Source organism: Diuraphis noxia, unplaced genomic scaffold (genome assembly GCF_037042655.1).
Source record: "Diuraphis noxia isolate RWA-SAM2 unplaced genomic scaffold, SU_Dnox_SAM2 contig0004, whole genome shotgun sequence".
NCBI classification, from domain to species: Eukaryota; Metazoa; Arthropoda; class Insecta; order Hemiptera; family Aphididae; genus Diuraphis; species Diuraphis noxia.
Window position 1 is genome coordinate 62,097,749 of NW_028301714.1, and position 20,967 is coordinate 62,118,715.

Consider the following 20,967-nt stretch of genomic DNA (forward strand, 5'->3'; position numbering starts at 1 on the left):
TTTAAATTCTTTATTTAATTTAAATGTATATATTCCTAGTAATACCCATTGCAAAACATACTAAATCATTTAAATCCCAGTGGGCAGCGACCCGTCACGAATTACGATAAACAAAAAGAAGTAAATGTAAAATAACATTATAAATTATAATATTACTTTTTGTATTTTTATGCCGTGGCCTGTGGAGCGTACGATCGACCGATAGGATGTTAGCGACGCGCCAGAAATCCGTACGTCGAAAACGTAGCTCGCGCGGATAGTAGGAAAACAGGCGGGTGGATGGTCACGCCCGGCCGATTGCGCGCGCGTACATCCATCCGTCAGAGGTTTGGTAACCCCTAATTATCGTTCCTACGCCGGGCGGTGCGGTGACGGCAGGATGCGAGCTGAGCACCGGCCCCGCTGCCACCGGAGAGACATCGGTCGTCGCCGCCACTACCACCACTACCAGCACCACCGCCGCGCCTATAGACTACGAATTCCGATTCGCGTCCCTCCAGCGCACCGAATCCGGTTGTGTCGTTGTTATTATTCTTCGTGTCAGTCCGTCCGTCGGTGTCGAGCGTGCTGTTGGTTTGTTTGTGTCCGTTACCGACGTCTGTTCGATTTCCGAGTTGGGTTTATTCCATTTCCGTTTTTCTCTGTGCGATATTTAATATTATAGCCTTTTTACGTGCCAATTGATCTGGTAGCTCATCGTTATTGTTGCGGCGTACGTCGAAACGAAACGAATCTATCGAGTGGTAGTCGTACGAACGATAATATTGTTTGTGTACGGTGGGTCGAACACCGCTTTACCTCGAGTCCTGATGACAAATGGACGTTAGCCCGTCGTTGTCCGACCATTACTACGATTGCTACTTCTACACTAGGACGGTGGTCAATTCGAAGTGAGTGGAACAGTGTGCACATTAAAAATACTAATAATATTTTACGAGTATAATGTTATTGATGTTGGTTATTACTTTACTTGTTGCACTACACTAGTGCTTATCACACGCATATGCCGACTGCTTGCTGATAACGCGTTAATATTAACGGCCACGACGGCGATACCATCCCCTGTCCTCACTCCTCAAAGTATTTCCGTCCCTGTAGTCTCCCCTCTATAATGGTCCTCTTGCTGACTGCAATTTATCACCCTAGCCATCACTATTATCATCGTCATTGTCGTTTTTCACATCTCCGTCGTCGAATTCGGTTTTCTAACTGACAAATACCGTAGATGCGATTGAATTTTTTGGTCGACGTCTAATTAGGTATGTAGTATAATTATAGTTAGGATTAGAAGTTACTCGTGTGTTACACAATAATAATTATTAAATCACCGACTGCTGGGCAACGCGGTCGGCTTTCGATGGGAGGGGATAGGCGAGTACTGAGTAAAGCCATGAGAATAACCCCATCGGATTATAATATTATTATTACAGCAGGTATATTATATATTAATAATGTTTGATATGCCGCCGCACTCATTGAGAAAGCTTGTCAGTAGTTAGCTATAGTCTGGTTTTATTAATAGTGACAACTGCTACACGGTATTTTCGTCAAAGAGTTTTCGACATATTGTGTTAGTGTACACTTGTGACTTACCACTCGGGCAGCCACGTAAAACGGTCGATGTGTGGACCGCGTCGACAATAATTATACATTTTATTTAATCTTTAATGTATAGATAGGTACAAGGGTTCTACACTGCTTCTAGTAGTACGTAATATCATAATATGGCATTAGGACATTTTCTCAGCGCAGTAAACCGCGAAAAGTAGTCCGTATAATTGGCCAAAAACTCATCCGGGATATTAGAAACTATTAATAAGTAGAACAATGTGTACCTATATCATAACAATATATAAAGTGCATTGTGCGGCGCTATAAATAGTAACTGCCGATTTTCGTTATCGGCATCGCACTATCGTCGTGTACTCGCGCCAATTTACGCTGTGATTAATAACTTCACTTTTATTTAATTGCTCTATATTGTCTTGAAACACATATCGTATTATGCCATATAGGTACGAACTCGTTGGTCATTTTATATAATTGCGATTAAGTGGTTTATAAACATAAACTAAACCTTACGTGATAGAAAAACATGTAATTATACACAGACGTAACGAAGTATATTTATGATGTAAAATATTTGTGGATTTTATTCGTCAAAAACCCGTGTACTTAAAAAAAAATTGTCTCTTGTTGCCGTTCAACCACTAGTCTTTTTTGTTATTAAATGTATGTTCTCAGCTTAAGCATGCTCAAAATGTATGGAAATTAATATTATACGATTTAAACGTATGCGGTAAGCTCTTCACTTAGAATTTGATATTATTTCATTAGGTACATATTATATTTTGTACATTTTATGGGACTAATTAGACGATGATTTGGTGTTTCAAGGATGAAACGATTATGAAACAACAGTAGTTACCGGTGAATTCTGCTGTGAAATGACATAGGTATCGTGTTAAACATACAAACGAATCACGTTTCCATTGGAATTAAAAATATAAAATGTAAAATAAATGAGTTGACAAACAATGAAAAACATAAATACCATAGATTTCAAAAAATCTACGTACATTCATTGTATACGTTGATGTTTATAAGTCATAAGTTTATAACTAATATTTGATATATCGATCTCAGGGGCATAGTTTTCGGGCGTTATAAATCTCTGGATGTCTTGAGTTTAATGTGGTGAATCGCCATTATTTTACGACACAAATGAAGATCTCCGGAATACTGCGTCCGCCCCGTATAATCCGGTATTTTCGTGTGTCATCACGTTGTTGACCTGTCTCCCTAACCCTCATACTGCCACTCAACCCTACTGCTGTTATCCTCTTGAGGTTCGTCAAGTTAAGTCTTCGAGCTTCGGTTCGGATTGTTCCATTTCGAAACAATTTCGCATCTCTTCGGAAAAGGTTTTTCTATACAACAATACCGATACAGAATAGAGGCACTGGGGATTGAAGGGCGAGACCAAACGTGTTTGAGTACGTATTACCGTTTCCGTTTTGAAAAAAAAAAAAAAATCGTTTTCACGACATATAATATCTATACCTAATTGCTGTTTTTTTTTTGTCATTCCACACCATCATTAAATATCTATTTTATTTTACTGTAGACCGTGCAGTGAAGTTTTTGTTTTTGCGTTTTTAAACAAAAACTAAGTTGACGCGCGCTGCAGAAATTAGTGGACCCTGGATTTCTTTTCACAAAATATCGCGCGTTCTCATTGTTCCCCTCGGTTCCTGTTGTGCCATGTACATAATTATCCGACGTGTAAAGTTTACGGAACAATGCACCATATAATAACAGGAGAAAATAATTACATTTTTATGATTCGGTTTACTTTGTTTTCTTAAGCATCCGCCGCGCGCCGCATCCTTGGTAGACGACAACGGCGACGCATCGTACTTTATTGTAACAAGGCATGTTTTATATAAAAAAAATTATATACATAATGTGTACATATAGGTACATGTACATATTATATTACGAATTAATTACACATCGCTATTTCATTACACTTTCTAAAGCTATAAATACTGCCTTGATTTTTGTCTACTGTTAAACGAGCACGCGCACGTTTTATATGCGACTTGGCGAGCGTGATGAGAGTGGATATCATAGATAATATTATTATTTTACAGTTAATGCGTTTTATCTGTATACTACTTTATTTATTTTTTACATGTATATGGCTTTCATTGCACTTGTTGGAAATTTATTTTTTTGAATTGTTATCGTTATCCGATTCCGCGATTGGATTATAGAAAATTATGTTACATCGATAACCGTTATTTTGACGGAACCGAAAAACGTGCGTTATTTGACTGTTCGTGCTGGGTATAAAATACTAATATAAATTAGAATTATATATACAGGGTGTCCCACAAAGATCTGACATTCTGACAAATGAAATAACTTTTGTTCTAATCAATATTTTTTAAAGATTTCTTTTAAATATAATCCATGGACACTTGCGCATTGCGCTACATTTTTTATGTTTTAATACTGAAAATAAAAAACTTAAAAATTGATAAATTTTTTTTCGAAATATTCAATATAGCCAATTTGTAAATTTGATTTTCAGAAAAATTTATATGGTAAAATCACTTATTTAATTCAAAAGGCTGATTTTTTATAATTTTTTTAAATATCAATATTTTCGTTAGGTAAATTATAGTAATTTATAATTTATACATCACATATTATTAAAATAAATACAATAAAAAAAAAATTAGATTTTAACATGCACTTATTTAAAAATGTTCTTTTAAAATATTTTTAAAAAACTTTATTATTATTTGAAATTACAAGGTTTCTAACATTAACTAGATCGTAATTTACTTAACGAAAATATTGATATTTAAAAAAATTGTAAAATATCAGCCATTTGACTTAAATAAGTGTTTTTACCATATACATTTTTCTAAAAATCAGATTTACAAATTGGTTATATTGAATATTTCGAAAAAAATTTTATCAATTTTTAAGTTTTTTATTTTCAGTATTAAAAAATAAAAAATAAAAAATGTATTCTAAAAATGTAGCGCAAGTGTCTATGAATTATATTTAAAAGAAATTTTTTTAAAATATTGATTAGAACAAAAGTTATTTCATTTGTCAGAATGTCAGATTTCTGGGACACCCTGTATATGTACATGATTTCAATTTCGTCTACTCAAGTCACACACATTAGTTGATTCCTACGAAAATGTAATGTATTTAATATCATAGCCGAAATTCTCCTCAATACGATTTTAATAGTTAGTACATGTATATTAGGATTTGATGTTGATTTGCATGTTAAAACGTCAAATTCACTAATCATTCGACATATTTTCTTGAAAGATAATTGTGAGCGTTTTGTTACTTAATGTGGAGACTGGAGATAGAACTAGGTCGGGTTAAAAAAACTTTTCCATAAAATATGTTTTATAATATGATTAGGTGTATAATAATAGACTAATTTTAACTTGAACTTTTTTATTTATATTAATCATTGAACTTAGTGTTTTTAACGCGAAAAACTGTATTATTATTTTTATTTTTTAATAATATTTTTTGTGTAAACAGCATCGGTATAATAATGATAGCCAGCTATCCTTTAATATTGCAATAAACATAAATTCATACATGCATAGCGTTGCAAAGTTTCTCTTCTATCATACTTTTAATAATAATATTATGTAGGAAAATTGAAGTAAGTATACAAAATAATAATATGTAAACCTCAGAAGTATACGTAATCTGAGATTTACAGTTATCCCTTGACGTATGTCGAAATCATCAACGTATCTGTTATACATGGAAGTTGCACAACAGATATTAATTATAAGATACTCCCGTAAACGTTAGTAAAAATATAAAAATATACCTTAGTATTATTAGTTATAATATTATATTATAGCCTATAGGTAACGTAAATAATAATAAATATTAGACATTTACAAAACACACAAACGAGAGGAAAAACAAAATAGCGCGTTTTCGATAGTATTTATCTACTCACTCGAGTCCTCAATGGGATAATCCATTATCTCTGAAATATATTTTTAGTGTTCCATTCGGCATTAGTACTTATAATAATTATCACCAGTCTCAATAGATAGGTGTATGTAGGCGGCCGGTTTGTCAAGGATATAAAAAATAGCTCTGCACTTAATATTTTTTTTCATACATTAACATAATATAATGTATAGAGTGCCTATAATCATAACTAGGTATATCACTAATCATTGTTTGCCGCCCGAGGATTTCCAGTTCGTTAGGATCCTTGCATGGAAAGTATTAATAAATGAGATGGGGTTTTCGGGACGTTTTTGTTTTGTGAAAAAACGTACAACAAATAAAAAGATTAATAAAAAAAAAAAAACCCCATCAAAACGACGATAGACATAACAAAAAAAAAAAAACAAAACGTAAAAAGCCTGTCATCCAAAACCGATTTGCAATTTCCTCTCAGAACAAACGCTTTTGTGTTTCGGTGTGATTCTGTTCATCGTCATTCGTAGTATACCATTCGCACGTAAGGTGTTCGTCCCGTCCGTCGTAGGCACATAACTAGTAAGTAATAGTAGTAGCAGCAGCAGTTGATGTTGAAGGCTCGTCACCGACAACGACGACGATATTATTCTTGTTCGGGTTCAGTAAATATAATTTCCGGTTCGGGATTTTTTTTAACACCACTACACGGACATTTACGGCCACTGTATTCCGCGTCGTACCTATACCGGCTATATACCTAGTCGTGGTGTGTGTGTACTATTTATTTTTTTCTTCTCTTTTGCGCACACCATGAGAACCACTGCAACTCGACGGTGCCGGTCATTGTCATTGCGGTCGTGTCTCGTGTGTCGGTCCAGCTACACACTGCATATTGCAGGAACGAAGCACCAAAGTAACAACAGCCAACGGATGTGTCAACCGCGTGCGCGTCTTTCGACAGCCTTTCGCGCACGCATTCCGACGGAAACGCAGCAAAAATTTATCTTGGCCCGTATTTTTACAACGCCATTGCCGCCGGCCGACAAGCCATTTCCGTTTCACTGAGATTTTTGTGCGTGCGAACAGTCCCCATACCATTACCGAATTCTAGCGCGGTATTCTTATGTTTGTGAGACGTGAGAGCACCTCTTCTAGAAAAAAATAACACTGAACGTGTGTGTGTGTGTATATCGTTTATGCAATAACGTGATTATGCGTGTGTGCATAATATAATATTATAATTTATAATTTATGTACTGCACGTCTGCACATTACAAAAAAAACTATATCATGGCTGGCGGGTGGGATAGCAGCTGCGAAGGTGAATTTTTGGATTCGATACTTATTATGTGTGCGTGTTTGTGAATATAATTTTTTTTTTTTAAAGAATGACCAATGGCTCGTATTTGTGTTGTTATTTTACAGTCCAATCATCCGTCGTGAGAATTGACCGTTTTGGTGCAAACGTTCAATTTTTCTTTTTTCATTTTAAAAATACACGTTTCCTAGCGAACGGATTTTTGTCTTGTGCTTGATCAGCTGACGAAAGGCCCGCTTGGTTTAATGATATCGATATCGCAAACCTTGTTTAATCATCTGATTAAAGAAAATTTAAAATACTCATATTGATAAATGTATCTCGTGCGTTGTAGTCATACTTTACCAAACACTATGACTAATTGAAAAAAAATGCGCCTCGGGGTTGAAATTTACGTGCGCGAATGAGCCTGTATATACTATATAGTCAAGATGTATAATATTTATATTACATATTATTTGTTGTAAAAAAGTATCTATCAACCTTGTCCTCCACTACCACCGCGTGTGTTTTATAATATTTCATCGATGTTTAAGTGTGTGCCGTTTAAACTGTTTGAAGCCACCGCCCTTAGCTTAATGTGTTTCGTCACATTTACAGGGTGGGCTGAGGATTTTTTTCCGGTTTTATTGTATATGCTGGTGAATCGTGTGTTGGCCCAACCCTGTATATTATAATATACATAATATTATGCTTATCGTCGTTTTTTCGTTTTGTTTATGTTCTACTGGTGGTATTAATTTATTAATTGAACGAACCAAAAGTCCCACCTCCGGATCTCCCCCAACCCCGAATGTTATATTGTAAGCCGTGTGGTTGATATAGGAACTCTAAACATCATGCGTGTATAGAAACAAAGACGAGAGGAATTTCGTTTGGCTGCTGTTTCTGCTTTACTCTTTTTATACATCTATTTAAGAGTATATACTATAATATAATACATCTTGTTTGTATGTGTGTGTTTGTGATTATATGTGCGCGCCGCTGGCATTTGCAGCTGTCCAGGGATGATGCAGCTAAAACGTTATTACTATATTTTTTCTCATTTTTTTCTCTCTTTAAGGGTACCAAACTACCTCTACAGTCTACAGACGAAAATCGTCGACTCTGCTGGAATGCGTGATATAATATGCACCGTGCATTATTATAGGCCTCGCAACCCGTTATCTGCGTTTTTCTTATTCATTTATTCAACACAAACCCAAAAACCTACCAGCATAATTGTTATTATCCCAGCACACGATATAAGTACAACCCAGTAAATCAAATAATAAATATGCGTTTCTTTGACTTGTTTTCAAAATAAAATGTTATTTAAACTTTAAAGTTTAATTAGGTATAGATAAGTAAAGTAAAATACGATTAAAATAATAATATGTAAAGCATATCGTCTAAAATTAAGGAATTTTAAAAACACAGAATTTCGATGTTATTCAATGCACGTTATAGTATAGTTAGTTCGACTTCAAAAACTAGGTAGGTTATCTAAATTTAGTTGTTGCGTGCTCGCGAATTGTGCAACTGCTACTTATTCATTTTATATAATCAGTGACTCAAGATTGTAAATATTTTAAACTTTAAACTTTTTTCTCGTCGAGTCTTGTGCTTATTTTAATATTTCAAGCGCTTTTACATTGTACATAGTATGTATATGTATATATAGTTATAGTTATTTATAAACATCAGTCGGCATTACTGATTCCTATGTTTTTTACGATTGTAACTTAAACATTATGCTGTTGTTGTAGTACATCGGTTGAAAAATGAAAATATTTATTAATTTAATAATACTTATTACGGGACTTATTACTATTATAGTATTATACCTATTTAGGTAAATGAGTATATATTTAATTTAGTTATCAGGAATATGTACGTAGACAATTTAAATTATATACTCTCTATTATAAATTGTTCGAATACTGAAATTTGAGTAATTTTACAAATTATTCTATACCTATACGGCTATATACTACTGTTATGGGACAGTAATTTTCTAAATATGCATTAAATTATAATTTTTTGTCTATGTCTTCCGGTGTTACTCTGGTAATTCGATCGTCATTTCCGATTATGTTGACAGTACTAGGTCTTGGTAATTTTTATTCAGGTCATTTATTCAAATACTATATTACAATTTACAAGTCATGTTATTTTATAGGACGCTTAATTAGCATTCATCATGAATTGAAATTCTTGAAGTGTTATAATTTATTTTTAATGTTTACCTAAATATAAATTGATCTATAAACGATGTGACGATAAATAATTAATATTGTACGTCTGCGTTTATTATGTTGTAAAGTTATAAATAAGTGTGTCAATTCATTAACATAATTATATTAAAGTATGATATTTTTAGTATTAATATTTTAGTACCTATGTCCTATATAGTATTATGTAATAATTTCTTCCTGTATTATGAATGGTATAATCAAATAGTTGAACAAGATAAGTCATTTAGTTTCGGAAGTACACAGGATACGTGTGTAATTACAGTTTATTTTTTTAACGTTTAAAAATATTTCATTAAAAGCACATTTTATGGGTTAGTGTAATAGTGTATAACATTAAGAGGACGCTACACACACATTTTTGCCACCTAAAAACATGTTTTAGGAGAATCGCTCTCCTTTGGGCTGTAGGTATCGCACAAAAATCAAATCTTGACTACTTAAGGATAACAATATTATCTGTGTTCCTATGTTTTATTATGATTATAACTTAACTCAATAATTTTTTATGGATTGTAGAAAAGTATAAAAAAACTATATATTCAACATTTAATAATTATTACTATGTTAATGCTATCTAAAAAATAAAACATAGGAACACAGACAATATTCTTACCTTTATGTTAACGAAAGTTGGATTTTGTACGATTAATGTAACCCAAATGAGACTGATTCTCCTGAGACATGTTTTTGAAAAATATTTCGTATTTGTAACATGTAATAGTCCCGTATAATGCTGCCAGTGCTACTCTAGCGGCAGTGTTCTAAAAACGTACCCATACACGTACACCGCGCGCATAAGCACCGTACCGCACCATAGGTCGAAAATAGCTATCTATCGCAGGCCCGCATAGTTTATAAATATCCAAATCGTCGATACGAAAACAATAATACTGCCGATGATATTATAATTCCGTATTATATTATTTTATAAAATATGAATTTATTTCATTGTGACTTCTACATCCAACAGTGAACGTCAAACGTTCGATGTCAATGCGATTTTATTTATTTTTACATTATTTTAACTTTTACTTGGCATTTGCCACTGCGCTGTGAAACTTGATTTTGTATTATGTCTCCGTACAAAAAAGCACGTACTGTTAAAAAAAAAAACAGACAGCGTAAATTAGATATGAAGACCCGGTTAAGTATGGCAGGTATGGCTAAAAAAAATCGGCATAATAATATGTAAGTATATATTTACTACCTAATTAGTTGTCTATCGACTATCATCTGTTTATAAAATTTCAAACTTGAATACCCATCATGATTATTTTTTTATGATTTTAAAGAGAAATAAGGCAACATTTGAGCCTAGAAGAGCCTAACATTGATATTGTCGAGTAAGTTGTAATTTATTTACAAACTCGATAATTTAATTTTATATGTGTTCATATGTTTTTTTGTTGTGATTAAAAAATATGTTAAATTAGTCATTTGTAAACTATTGTATAGCAAATATGGTGTTTAATTTTCAATTTGAAAATATATTACCCATACATAATACTATAAATACCAATCACATATATTATGATATTTGATATTTATTAGTATACAACTCGCGGAAAACGGATCAAATCTGGTGACTTCAACAATAATTCATAGTAATGTTTTGTCTATATCTACGTAAGTATATGTAAATCTAATCTTAAATATAAATATATAAATATATAATATAATAATAATAACTTCAAGTATACACGATTTACAATATGTAAAAACCGGGGAAGTTAACCTGCTGTATAGTGTATATCAGTGGACCTCGGTCATAGAGTAGGTCACTATAATGGCTGTAACACGATTGCTCCCGTACGGCCGTACTACCGTTTCACCTACAAAAAACACAACACTATTGCGCTACGTGAAATATAGGTCTTGCCCTTATAACAATGTTCCAATTAATTTTTAAAAATACAGTCGGGGTGGTAAACTTAGCCTAAGTTTTTAAGTACTTTATTTTCCCTATATTTATGAGTTATGACCAGTTAAAAGGCATTGGAAAATTCTTATAAGGGCTAGACCTATATTTCATGGAGCGTAATCATGTTGCGTTTTTTGCATGTAAAAAGGTAGGACGGGCGCAATCGTGTTTCACCGACTATAATAATGGATGTGTTGAATTTTATGGTGTATAGAAAATGAAAATATAAACATTCAGTAAAATTTTCATGTAGGTATCTACGGTAATTCGTTTTTGAATTACAACAAAATAACAAAATCGCTACATGAGAAATTGAGTGAATATCCAATCTTAGAAAAATATGAACTTAAAACGCTCAACGAAATTTAATTAGATTTGCTTGTAGACATTTATTTTGTTAATAAAGATAAACAATCTTATGAGGAATCTCGTATTACATTTTCAAATCTTAGATTTAAGTAGAAAAATTTTTATGAATTTCTAACTCAAAATAATTTGCAAATTTTCGTCAAATTTACGTATTTTGTCAAAATTTGAACTTTAAATGCTTAGAAAAAAAAATTGTGACTACGGATTTTTGATATTTTTCATCTACATTTGAAACAATATATTAGGAGCCTTCTATTAAATTTTCAAGAATTTTTACCCAACAAATAAAATGTTATTGATATTTATAGCAAAAAAATGGAAACTGAAAATGTCCGTAAACAGCTCAAAATAAGTCAAAATATTTTTAAAATGGTGTGGTGTGTAGAAAATGCTTATATAAATTCAGTCAAAATTTCATGAATCTACTTTCATTTATTTTAGAGTTACAGCGAAAACCAAAATCGATTTTGTCGAAAATCGGGTTTGCGTAAAAATTCCCGTTTTTTCCTTAATTTTTCATTTGTTTATCACGGCTCTTATGAAAACTACTGGAAAATTTTACTTTTGACCCCCCAAAGTACCAACTAGATTCACTTTCCTATCAGAAAAGGTACTGTTGAAGAAAATCGAAGCATTTTTTCTGTCCTAAAACGTGATGACAGACACAAAAAAAAAAAAAATAAAAAAAAAAATAAAAAAAAAAAACACACATCATTGTAAAATCAATACATTCATCACTTAGCTCCGTTCAGAATCTAAAAAATAAATCATTGTAAAATCAGTACATTCATCACTGTTCTGAATCTAAAAACTTAATATAGTGATTCACAAATTTTTACCGCTGAGAAACACGTAAGTCCGTTTGCTCCTGAAAATACTAGTACACCACAAAGTAAAAGGCAGAAAGTAGTTGAATCGTCATTTGGATTTGGTCAAGAAAATGGATCCGAATTGTTGGAATATAGTTTAGATACTGATTATAATAGTGAGGATAATTCAACAATTTCTGAGTATGTCATTATTTTTTATAGCGATTTCAGCATTTAGTTGTATTTTTTTTTATATAATTATTATAGAAGTCTTGAAGGCCGGAGAATTGTGGATATCAAACACTTGTTTGATCAAATACAAAATAGTCGACATAAACCTTTTGACTGTTCATTTTTGGATATGGCATTTCAATCAGAATGTCATAAAGGATACCTGTCCGTATTTAGTTTTCGGTGTAAAATGTGTAATAAGAGTTCATCTTTTACATCTGAAAATATTAAGAATAAAGATAAATATTTGCCCATCAATAAAGCTATTGTAAATGGCAGTTTAGCAATTGGTAATTAAATTATTTTTCTAAAATTATTTTCAATTTGTATTAATTATTTATATTTTAAAGGTATTGGACATACGCAGCTTAGCGAGTTGTCGGCATCTATAGAACTCCCCTCTTTATCAACAGTATCTTATTTAAAAAATTTGTCCGTTATGAGCAATTCTATTCAAGAAACGGCTTTTGATGAGATGATAAAAGCTGGTAATGAAGAAAGGCAAATTGCCATCAACACTGGTAATGTTGATGAAAATGGTACACCGCTATGCACTGTAGTAACAGATGGCCAATGGTCAAAAAGATCGTATAAGACTTAGTATAACTCATTTTCTGGAGCGGTAAGAAACAATAGTTTTTATTTTTTTGTACCTTATTATTTTAATTAGCTATGTTATAATTACATTCTACAAGTATTTACATTACCTATTATAATATTAAAGTTGACTTTTTTCTGTCCGGATATTTTTGACTAAACTGTTTTATTAAGTAATTTCGTCCAAATTCGAACTTAAAATGACTATAAAAATAAAATATAAACAACCAGTGAAAATTTCATGTATCTACGGTCATTTGTTTTAAAGTTACACCAAAAACTAAAATCGATTTTCTGTAAAACAAATTTTGCGTAAAAATTCCCGTTTTTCCTTAATTTTTTTTTTGTTTTTCACGGCGCTTTTGAAAACTACTGGGAAATTTTAACTTTTGACCCCCCCAAAGTACCAACTAGACTCACTTTCCTATCAGAAAAGATACTGTCGAAGAAAATCCAAGCACTTTTACTGTCCTAAAACGTGATGACAGACACAAAAAAAAGAAATAAATAAAAAAAAACACAGATCATTGTAAAATCAATACATTCATCGTTTCACTCAGAATCTAAAAATTCAAAGCTTTTACATCTTTTTTACCTGTAGCTGTATTTAAAATTGTGTACATTTATAAATTATTTTGTTATCTCGTATAGGTACCTGTTTTAATAATATAATTTTAAATAATTTTACAGGCTACTATTATAGGGTATAACACCAAAAAGGTGTTATTCGTTGGAATTCGCAATCGGTACTGTTCCGTTTGTGAACGGGCGAATAATTTAAATATAGAGGCACCAACTCACAAATGTTTTTTGAATTGGAATAAAGCATCAACGGCAATGGAAGCGGACGGAATAATGGAAGGATTTCTTAACAGCATGAGTATGCATGGTTTAAAATATAACAAATTAATTGGTAAATTATATTTTTCAAGAAATTATATTTTCCACTTTCTATATTATATATTAATTATATTTTTCAGGTGACGGTGACAGTAGCGTCACCAAACGAATAAACGAAGTTATGCCGTATGGACCAGATTTCAAAATTAAAAAAATTGAATGCAGAAATCATCTACTGCGAAATTATATGACGAAATTGAGTGCCCTTTCAAAAAGAACAGAATATCCCATTATCATACGTAACTTTATAATAAACAACACTCTGAGATTTCGGTCTGATATTAGGAAAGCAGTTAGATATCATTTGAGCACGGATTTAACACTTCAGCAAAAAACAACAGGTGAACATAAAAAAAAATATATCAAATTTTATGAATATTTTGGAATTACCAAATTTATACACACACAAATATATAACATTTATAAAACTAAAACTATATAATAACTAAAAATTATTTTCATTAAACATTTTTATGGTTATTTCATATTTCCTTGTTTTTAATTTTGTTTGAACAATATTTTTAGGGCTTAGAAAAGACATATCAAACGCTCCATATCACCGTTTGGGTCAACACGACAGTTGTGCTTCATACTTTTGTACGGGGCCAGAAGTTGGTAAAATAAATTTTGTTCCTGAGGCAGAAATATCGGGTTTTATGGCTGAATTCCGAAACATAGTATATAGGCTGCAAATAAACGCTGATAGCTTGTTAGAGGATGTCGATAACAACCCGTGTGAGCAGTTTAATTCCCTTATTAATAAGCATATCGGAGGCAAGCGAATTAATTTTACACAATCTAATAATTATCAAACACGGGTCCATGCTGCTATTATTGCACATAATTCAGGAAACTACATACGAACTATAAATAAGAAAATTATGCTAAAAAGCCCCGGTAAATTATTTAAAAGTATTTATTTATACATAAGCACCTGTACATTGTAATAATAAAATATATTTATAATAGGAAAATTTGCTAAAAAATATTCAAATAATATAGACCGGATACGAAGTAACACAACAATGAGACGACGAAAACTTTTCGCTGCGGGAGTGGTACGATCCAAACCGAAAACAAAATCTAGTGCGCCGGACAAAGACTATGGCTTAGCAGAGCCTTTGGATGACCTCTTTAGTCTCAGCCCAGAAGCTTTTGCTGAAAAAAAAACCGCATTTTTAAAAAAACTGAATGATGTCGACATAGACGAGGTTGAACAAATAACTAGAGGGCAAAGTCAATGTGATGCATGGAGAAACGAGCGTCGAAAAAGATTAACAGCGTCTAAGTTTGGAGAAATATGTAAAATGAGAGAGAACACTAGCTGTAAAATCAAAGTCCATAACATTTTATATAAGTATCCGACAATGTGTAAATCAATGAGCTATGGTATTGAAATGGAGCCTCATGCTAGGAGACAGTTTGAAGAATTGAATGGGTTGACCGTACGTACTTGTGGTTTGTTTATTGACCGAGAATTCCCTTATTTGGCTGCAAGCCCTGGTAAAACTAAAAATTATTTATTTTTATTCATAATACTATTTTTAACTTTAAATATTATATTGGATTGTTCAAGATGGGTTGATAGGTGATGATGAAATACTAGAAATTAAGTGTCCATTTGTAGCAAAGAATACGAAGAGTGCCATTGAAGCAGTGGAAAATAAATTGGTAAATCTCTTATTATTTTGTATAAAACAATACATTCTTTACTTTGTTTAAAATCGAATAAGTTTAAAATTTAAATATTTTATGGAAAAATATGTACAATTTTATTAATTAATACATAGTCTATAATCGCAATGATATTTTTAAATTTCATAAAATTGTATTTTTAAGCTATCATATTGCACCATCACCGAACAAGGCAATATTTTACTTAAAAAAGACCATATATACTTTTACCAAGTGATGGGTCAATTACGGGTCACAAGAAGAAATGTATGCTATTTTGTCATACACACGCCCAATTGGACTAATGTTGAAAAAATCTATTTTGATGTATCTTTTTGGCAGAAAAAAATGGTCGATAAACTAAAATTGTGAGTGATTTAAACAATATATGTTTAAATTTAAATATATTATATATATTATATTTTATACATATATTAGGTAATATAATAATATATTATTATATTTTTTTTAGGTTTTATATTGAGTGTTTATTACCCGAAATCATAGACCCTCTATATGGAAAGCGAATAAGTATCTCTGATATAAGAGAACCAAAACATATTTTAAATGCAAAAAAAAAAAAAAATAACAAATTATAATAATACTTCTGTTAAAATTATAAATGTTTTTTTATTTGTGTAAATATTCCATATTATTATAGGTATTGTGGCAATAAAACCAGCAATTGAAACAAAATTGTTTTAATTTATAATACCTTTTTGTTTTTTTTGAATAAAAAATAATATGTTTCTGTTCAAATAGAATTGACACACGCAATAAGTAATATTGTAGCTTTTTATATAATTATATTTGAATAAGTAATAATTCAATAACTACAAATCAAGCTATGTTGTATTACCGTATTTACTATATAAATATTGCTACATATATTTAGGTAAGCAGCAGCTTTAAAAAAAAAAAGTTCGAATGGATACGCACGGATATTAAAAATAATACCGCGGCGTTTACGTGTGTGAAATTTATATTGATGCGATCCGTCATGGTCGACCGTTCAAGAAATAATAATCGGCGCTCCCGAAACGGCCAGACGCGCTGAATGAGCAGTGCCACGGACTATGAGTAGTGGGCGTGACTTAAACGCCGCGCGCTTGCGGATCGCCAAAACACTTAACAGCGCGTTCTCTCGGCCGTTGTATACTTTTCGCTTTACGTGTAGCGTCCTCTTAATACATGATTTTCTGAATACTTTATCGGCGTGTTTATGAATGTTGACATACTTGTAGTTATATTTTGAATGAATAATAATATAGATAAAGCAATTAAGTTGTAACTAGTCGTTTTATTATTCAAAATTAAAATGCATTTGCAAGGCCAAGGTACGTAGGTACTTGTATGTGTTTATATAAAAAATGTTATGGTTTTGTGTGTATGTAGATATACTGTTTCATATGACTTTCATTTGTCAAATAATGAAAATATTATAGTCATTATAGATTCGTGTGTTAGTATAGATAGTATGACATTATATATCTTCGTTATTATTTTAAGTTTTTATAAACTTATAAACTTATAAATTATATTATTTATAACATAGGCTATTTTTGTTCTTGTACAATTTAGCCTACTGGTCATCTAAAATTAATTGAACCTAATTATAAATGAGTTATTTATAATTAATTATATATTTTATTTTGCATATAACGGTTAATTAATTAATCTATAAAATATAAAAACCATTTTGAGAACAGAACAAAAGTAATAATGATTAAAATCAAAACTTATTGTAATGTAATCAGAACAAATGATCTAATCTTTGTTAGACAATAAAATATAATAATATTAAAAACTTGACTTATTATGTGTCACAACATTTATATTATGTTTTCGACGTTTTCGTTATATTTATTTTATTAGTAGTTACTCAGTTAAAAATTATTAGAATTGTTTATATAATAATAAATCGTACCTAAGTTAAACTTATAAACACCTAATACTATTTATAATCAATCTTAGTACCTATTAGGTGTATTGTAATAATATTTATATTTTAAAGTTTGGAATTGAAATAGTGACTCGTACCATTTAATTACTTATTTTTTATTTTGTGAAACTATCAATATGATAATATAATACAGGTGATGGTTAAATTCCTGAATAATAATTCTTATATATCCGCACTGATGACTCATGTTTCATTCCGCTATTTCTGCGAGAGATCTCAATGACACATTTATCTTACAGTGTTTAACGTCATTATATTGTTAATAAATTCTAATTTTTTTATTTTTACATTCCTGCATCAATTATTTATGTTTATAGATCTTAAAACCAATAATTGAAGATCATAAATGTTATTTTATGATTTAATTTCATATTAGTTCAGTTTTATATTACAATCGTATATAATATGTCCATTGTAACGTATAATTAATAATTATTGCCCTCTACGTCTACAGACAGATGAGTCTTTAATATCAACTTAAACGGTAATCTAATATTCTAATCGTTAATAATGAGTGACTTAAACCATGGTCTGGTATTTTACCAAAAAATATTATGTAGTATTATAAGGGTGATGTCTATAAATTATCATGTTTTGTATCAGTTACACAATAATATCACCATGCATTGTATTACATGTGTTGGTAGTACTTCATCATCTGTAAATCTTTTTTTCTTCTGAGATAAACATAAATATTTTATATATTTTTAAATCGCATGGGTGTGTTAATGAATATAATATGTACTAATTTCAAATTCATATTATTTAACTTATTAAATTGTAAACATTTTCCAATAGTTATGTGTATTTAAACTGTATACGAAAGTACACATTGTAAATAAAAAATATTATAATATACGAATACGACTAATAGAAAAAAAATATGAATAATTTCTAAATGTATAGGTACCTATTTTTTAAGACAAATCTCAAGCCAACAACTATTAATTAATTAAAATATAAAACAATATTGCGAAATAAACACTGCTCAGAAAATGTATATTTTAAAGCTTGGTAAAATATTTTTGTAATACCTACCTATTTTAGATAAAAAAAAAACATTTTAGTTCCGGTTATAAGTACCGAAATACTTCGATGTTTGAAAATGTCGTTTCTGCTTTTCGTTATTTTCTGTTTACTCTGCTCTAGGCGAGGAATCAGTGGAGAATATTGTAGTACTGACAATAAAAGAGCACGTGTCTGAATTTATCAAACGAAATGACCCACGCAGCCGGTTTAGTAATAATATTATTCGGAACAAAACACGGTGAGCCTGGCCTGGAGCAATAAACCAGTCTATCGTTGCAGTAACTGTATTTTTTCTACTCCTTCTGTTGAATACAATATTTTCTTACACACGTAGGTGGGTTTTTTCTCGGCCAAAGCCCAATATTGCATGATCAGTGTCATACAGGGTTACACAAATATATTAACTCGGCCTTGACTTCTCGTGCGTTGTTTAAATTTAAAACTAATAAAAATGCGCACGCACGAATTTTTTATTTAATTTAAAAAAAATTATATCTGGCGTACAGTGAGAGGTCGTCATATTATGCCTATGTAGTCTTGTTCTTTCATGTTCTTGATTTGCCGCACCTTTGCCTAAATCAAATGTCATAGTATCGTAACTGGATTAAATAATATAATTATAATGTAAAAAACTTTTTGAACATAATACATGTCAATATATGCCATAGAAAAATCTGTTTTAAATCAATTTCTAGGTGAAAAGTTAAAATCTCAAATACTTATTATAATTGTATTTACGGCTCGTACACTTTAAAAATCGCGGAAAAAATGTTCATTCATAATTTAATCGAAAGAAATGTTAACAAGCGGTTGTGCTACGATTTGGTCCACACAACTTGTTTAAACATTATAATGTTATATACGTATATATACGCGAAATTGTTAATTATTTTATAGGACGAGATCTAGTTCGTAATCGGCCGGGTTCATAATAATAATTGTAAAAAAAATAATAGTAGGACTCGACCGATAAACGAAATCACGATGACTGTGTATCGTGCACTTTATAAAATGACTTTTTCTTTCTCATAAATCTCCATCAACTTTATAGATAATAACCCCTCTACTTGCATATTGTTCCATGTATATATAGAGTACGGATACGACTTAAAAACTCGGCATCATACAAGACAAGTATAGGTCTCTTTAGGGTGAATTAATATTATATGGCATTATGATGACGCGCCTGTAGGTCATAGATCATACATTATTCATACGTATTTATAGGTAGGTGTTAAGGCGTAACATTGTTTAAGAGCTGTCGATATGCGAACAACAATAGTGTACGACGTACTTATAATTATGATGCATGCTCGATCTGAGAAGACGGCATTGTGGTGCCATGTATACGTTACACGATAACACATTTTGTATAAATTCACATATAACAGCTAGGGTTATCTTTGTCCACCATACCCTCGTCTAGGAAAAATTGTAGTTATAACTCTTTTATATGTAGTCCTTTTGTTGTTTTGTTATTAGGTCTCACCACTAGTGACACTATATTATAGTCTATAGCAGGGGTGGCCAAACCGCGGCTCGTGTCATAGACTTTTGCGGCTCGCATCTTATCGTAACATTTAATGTAATTTGAATTCTCTGTGTTCTTCTTCATACTTGCGTTTCTTAGACATAATAATTATTTTATTCATGTTGTGTTGTTACACGCATGACGTCAAAAAACACTATGAAGACATAATATCCATTATCCATGTGTGTCTATGTCTGTATGTCTGTATGATATTTTGATATTTATGGTATTTATGAAGATAAAATTTAATTTGAGATTATTGTACAATTATTGTTATCTTATTCTTCACATTTTATTAAATACCATACCTTAACTTATCTTATTTACAATAATACAATATCATATATATAAATATATATAAATAAAAATTATATAATAATATAACTTTTTTTTTTTTACATTTTGGCTCTTCCATATTTATTAATATATTTGGTGGCTCGCAAGTCTTTTCTCGCTGGCCACCCCTGGCCTATAGTCATATCATATAAATGATATGTGTTTTTCGGATGTCCATATCTATCTATATCACAAAATTATATTATGCACACTAATGGGTGGATTTAAGTGATTTAACTATTTGCATTGGATTTATTGGGATCAGAGGAGATAACAATAAAAATTTTCGTCAGATCCGGTATTAGGTAACCCGTTGTATTTTAGAGTGTGCGTATGTGCCAAGACACGAGGACGCGTGTGGGAAGGTCGATGCGTATAGGTCGGCGAAATGTCGCCAAATTTCGATTCCAATAGACTCCACGCCACTTGTCCACGTCATATATAATATTATATGAAAACAGCACGAGATGTACGTGGAAGTATAAAACCTTTTAGCGGATTGAGTTAATGGATTTGTTTTACCATAAAACTGCTTCCATACGCAGGGGCGGCATTT

At 31.2% G+C, this 20,967-nt stretch overlaps 2 protein-coding genes across 6 annotated transcripts in view; both read left to right on the plus strand.

Annotated features, from left to right (window-relative positions):
- Positions 1–469: 469 nt before the first annotated feature.
- LOC107170332 (signal-induced proliferation-associated 1-like protein 2) overlaps positions 470–20,967 on the plus strand; it is a 52,830-nt gene continuing 32,332 nt past the window's right edge. For all 3 annotated transcript variants that reach the window (XM_089227505.1, XM_089227504.1, XM_089227506.1), the window contains exon 1: positions 470–890. The gene's annotated coding sequence lies outside the window, so the exon portion shown is untranslated. The remainder of the gene's footprint in view (positions 891–20,967) is intronic.
- Positions 9,144–16,264, plus strand: LOC149056304 (uncharacterized). 3 transcript variants are annotated; one of them, XM_089227509.1, is made up of 9 exons: positions 9,378–10,394; positions 10,603–10,677; positions 13,669–13,891; positions 13,959–14,219; positions 14,404–14,775; positions 14,848–15,381; positions 15,455–15,549; positions 15,718–15,920; positions 16,025–16,264. In XM_089227509.1, exons 3-9 carry the CDS (start codon positions 13,816–13,818, stop codon positions 16,149–16,151), a joined length of 1,668 nt encoding a protein of 555 aa, XP_089083635.1. In that variant the 5' UTR covers positions 9,378–10,394; positions 10,603–10,677; positions 13,669–13,815; the 3' UTR covers positions 16,152–16,264. The 3 variants fall into 3 exon arrangements, 2 of the variants coding, with proteins under 2 accessions (XP_089083635.1, XP_089083633.1); XR_016191681.1 differs by lacking the exons at positions 14,404–14,775; positions 14,848–15,381; positions 15,455–15,549; positions 15,718–15,920; positions 16,025–16,264 and adding exons at positions 12,163–12,351; positions 12,418–12,671; positions 12,732–13,003 and having other exon boundaries at positions 9,144–10,239; positions 10,344–10,394; positions 13,959–14,097; XM_089227507.1 differs by having other exon boundaries at positions 9,378–10,677.

Bases quoted from the DNA above. Each gene is read 5' to 3' on its own strand.
- LOC149056304 (XM_089227507.1), top strand. From the start codon at position 13,816: ATGGAAGCGGACGGAATAATGGAAGGATTTCTTAACAGCATGAGTATG. The intron at 13,892-13,958 runs GTAAATTATATT...TATATTTTTCAG, and splicing joins AAAATATAACAAATTAATTG to GTGACGGTGACAGTAGCGTC. The intron at 14,220-14,403 runs GTGAACATAAAA...CAATATTTTTAG, and splicing joins ACTTCAGCAAAAAACAACAG to GGCTTAGAAAAGACATATCA.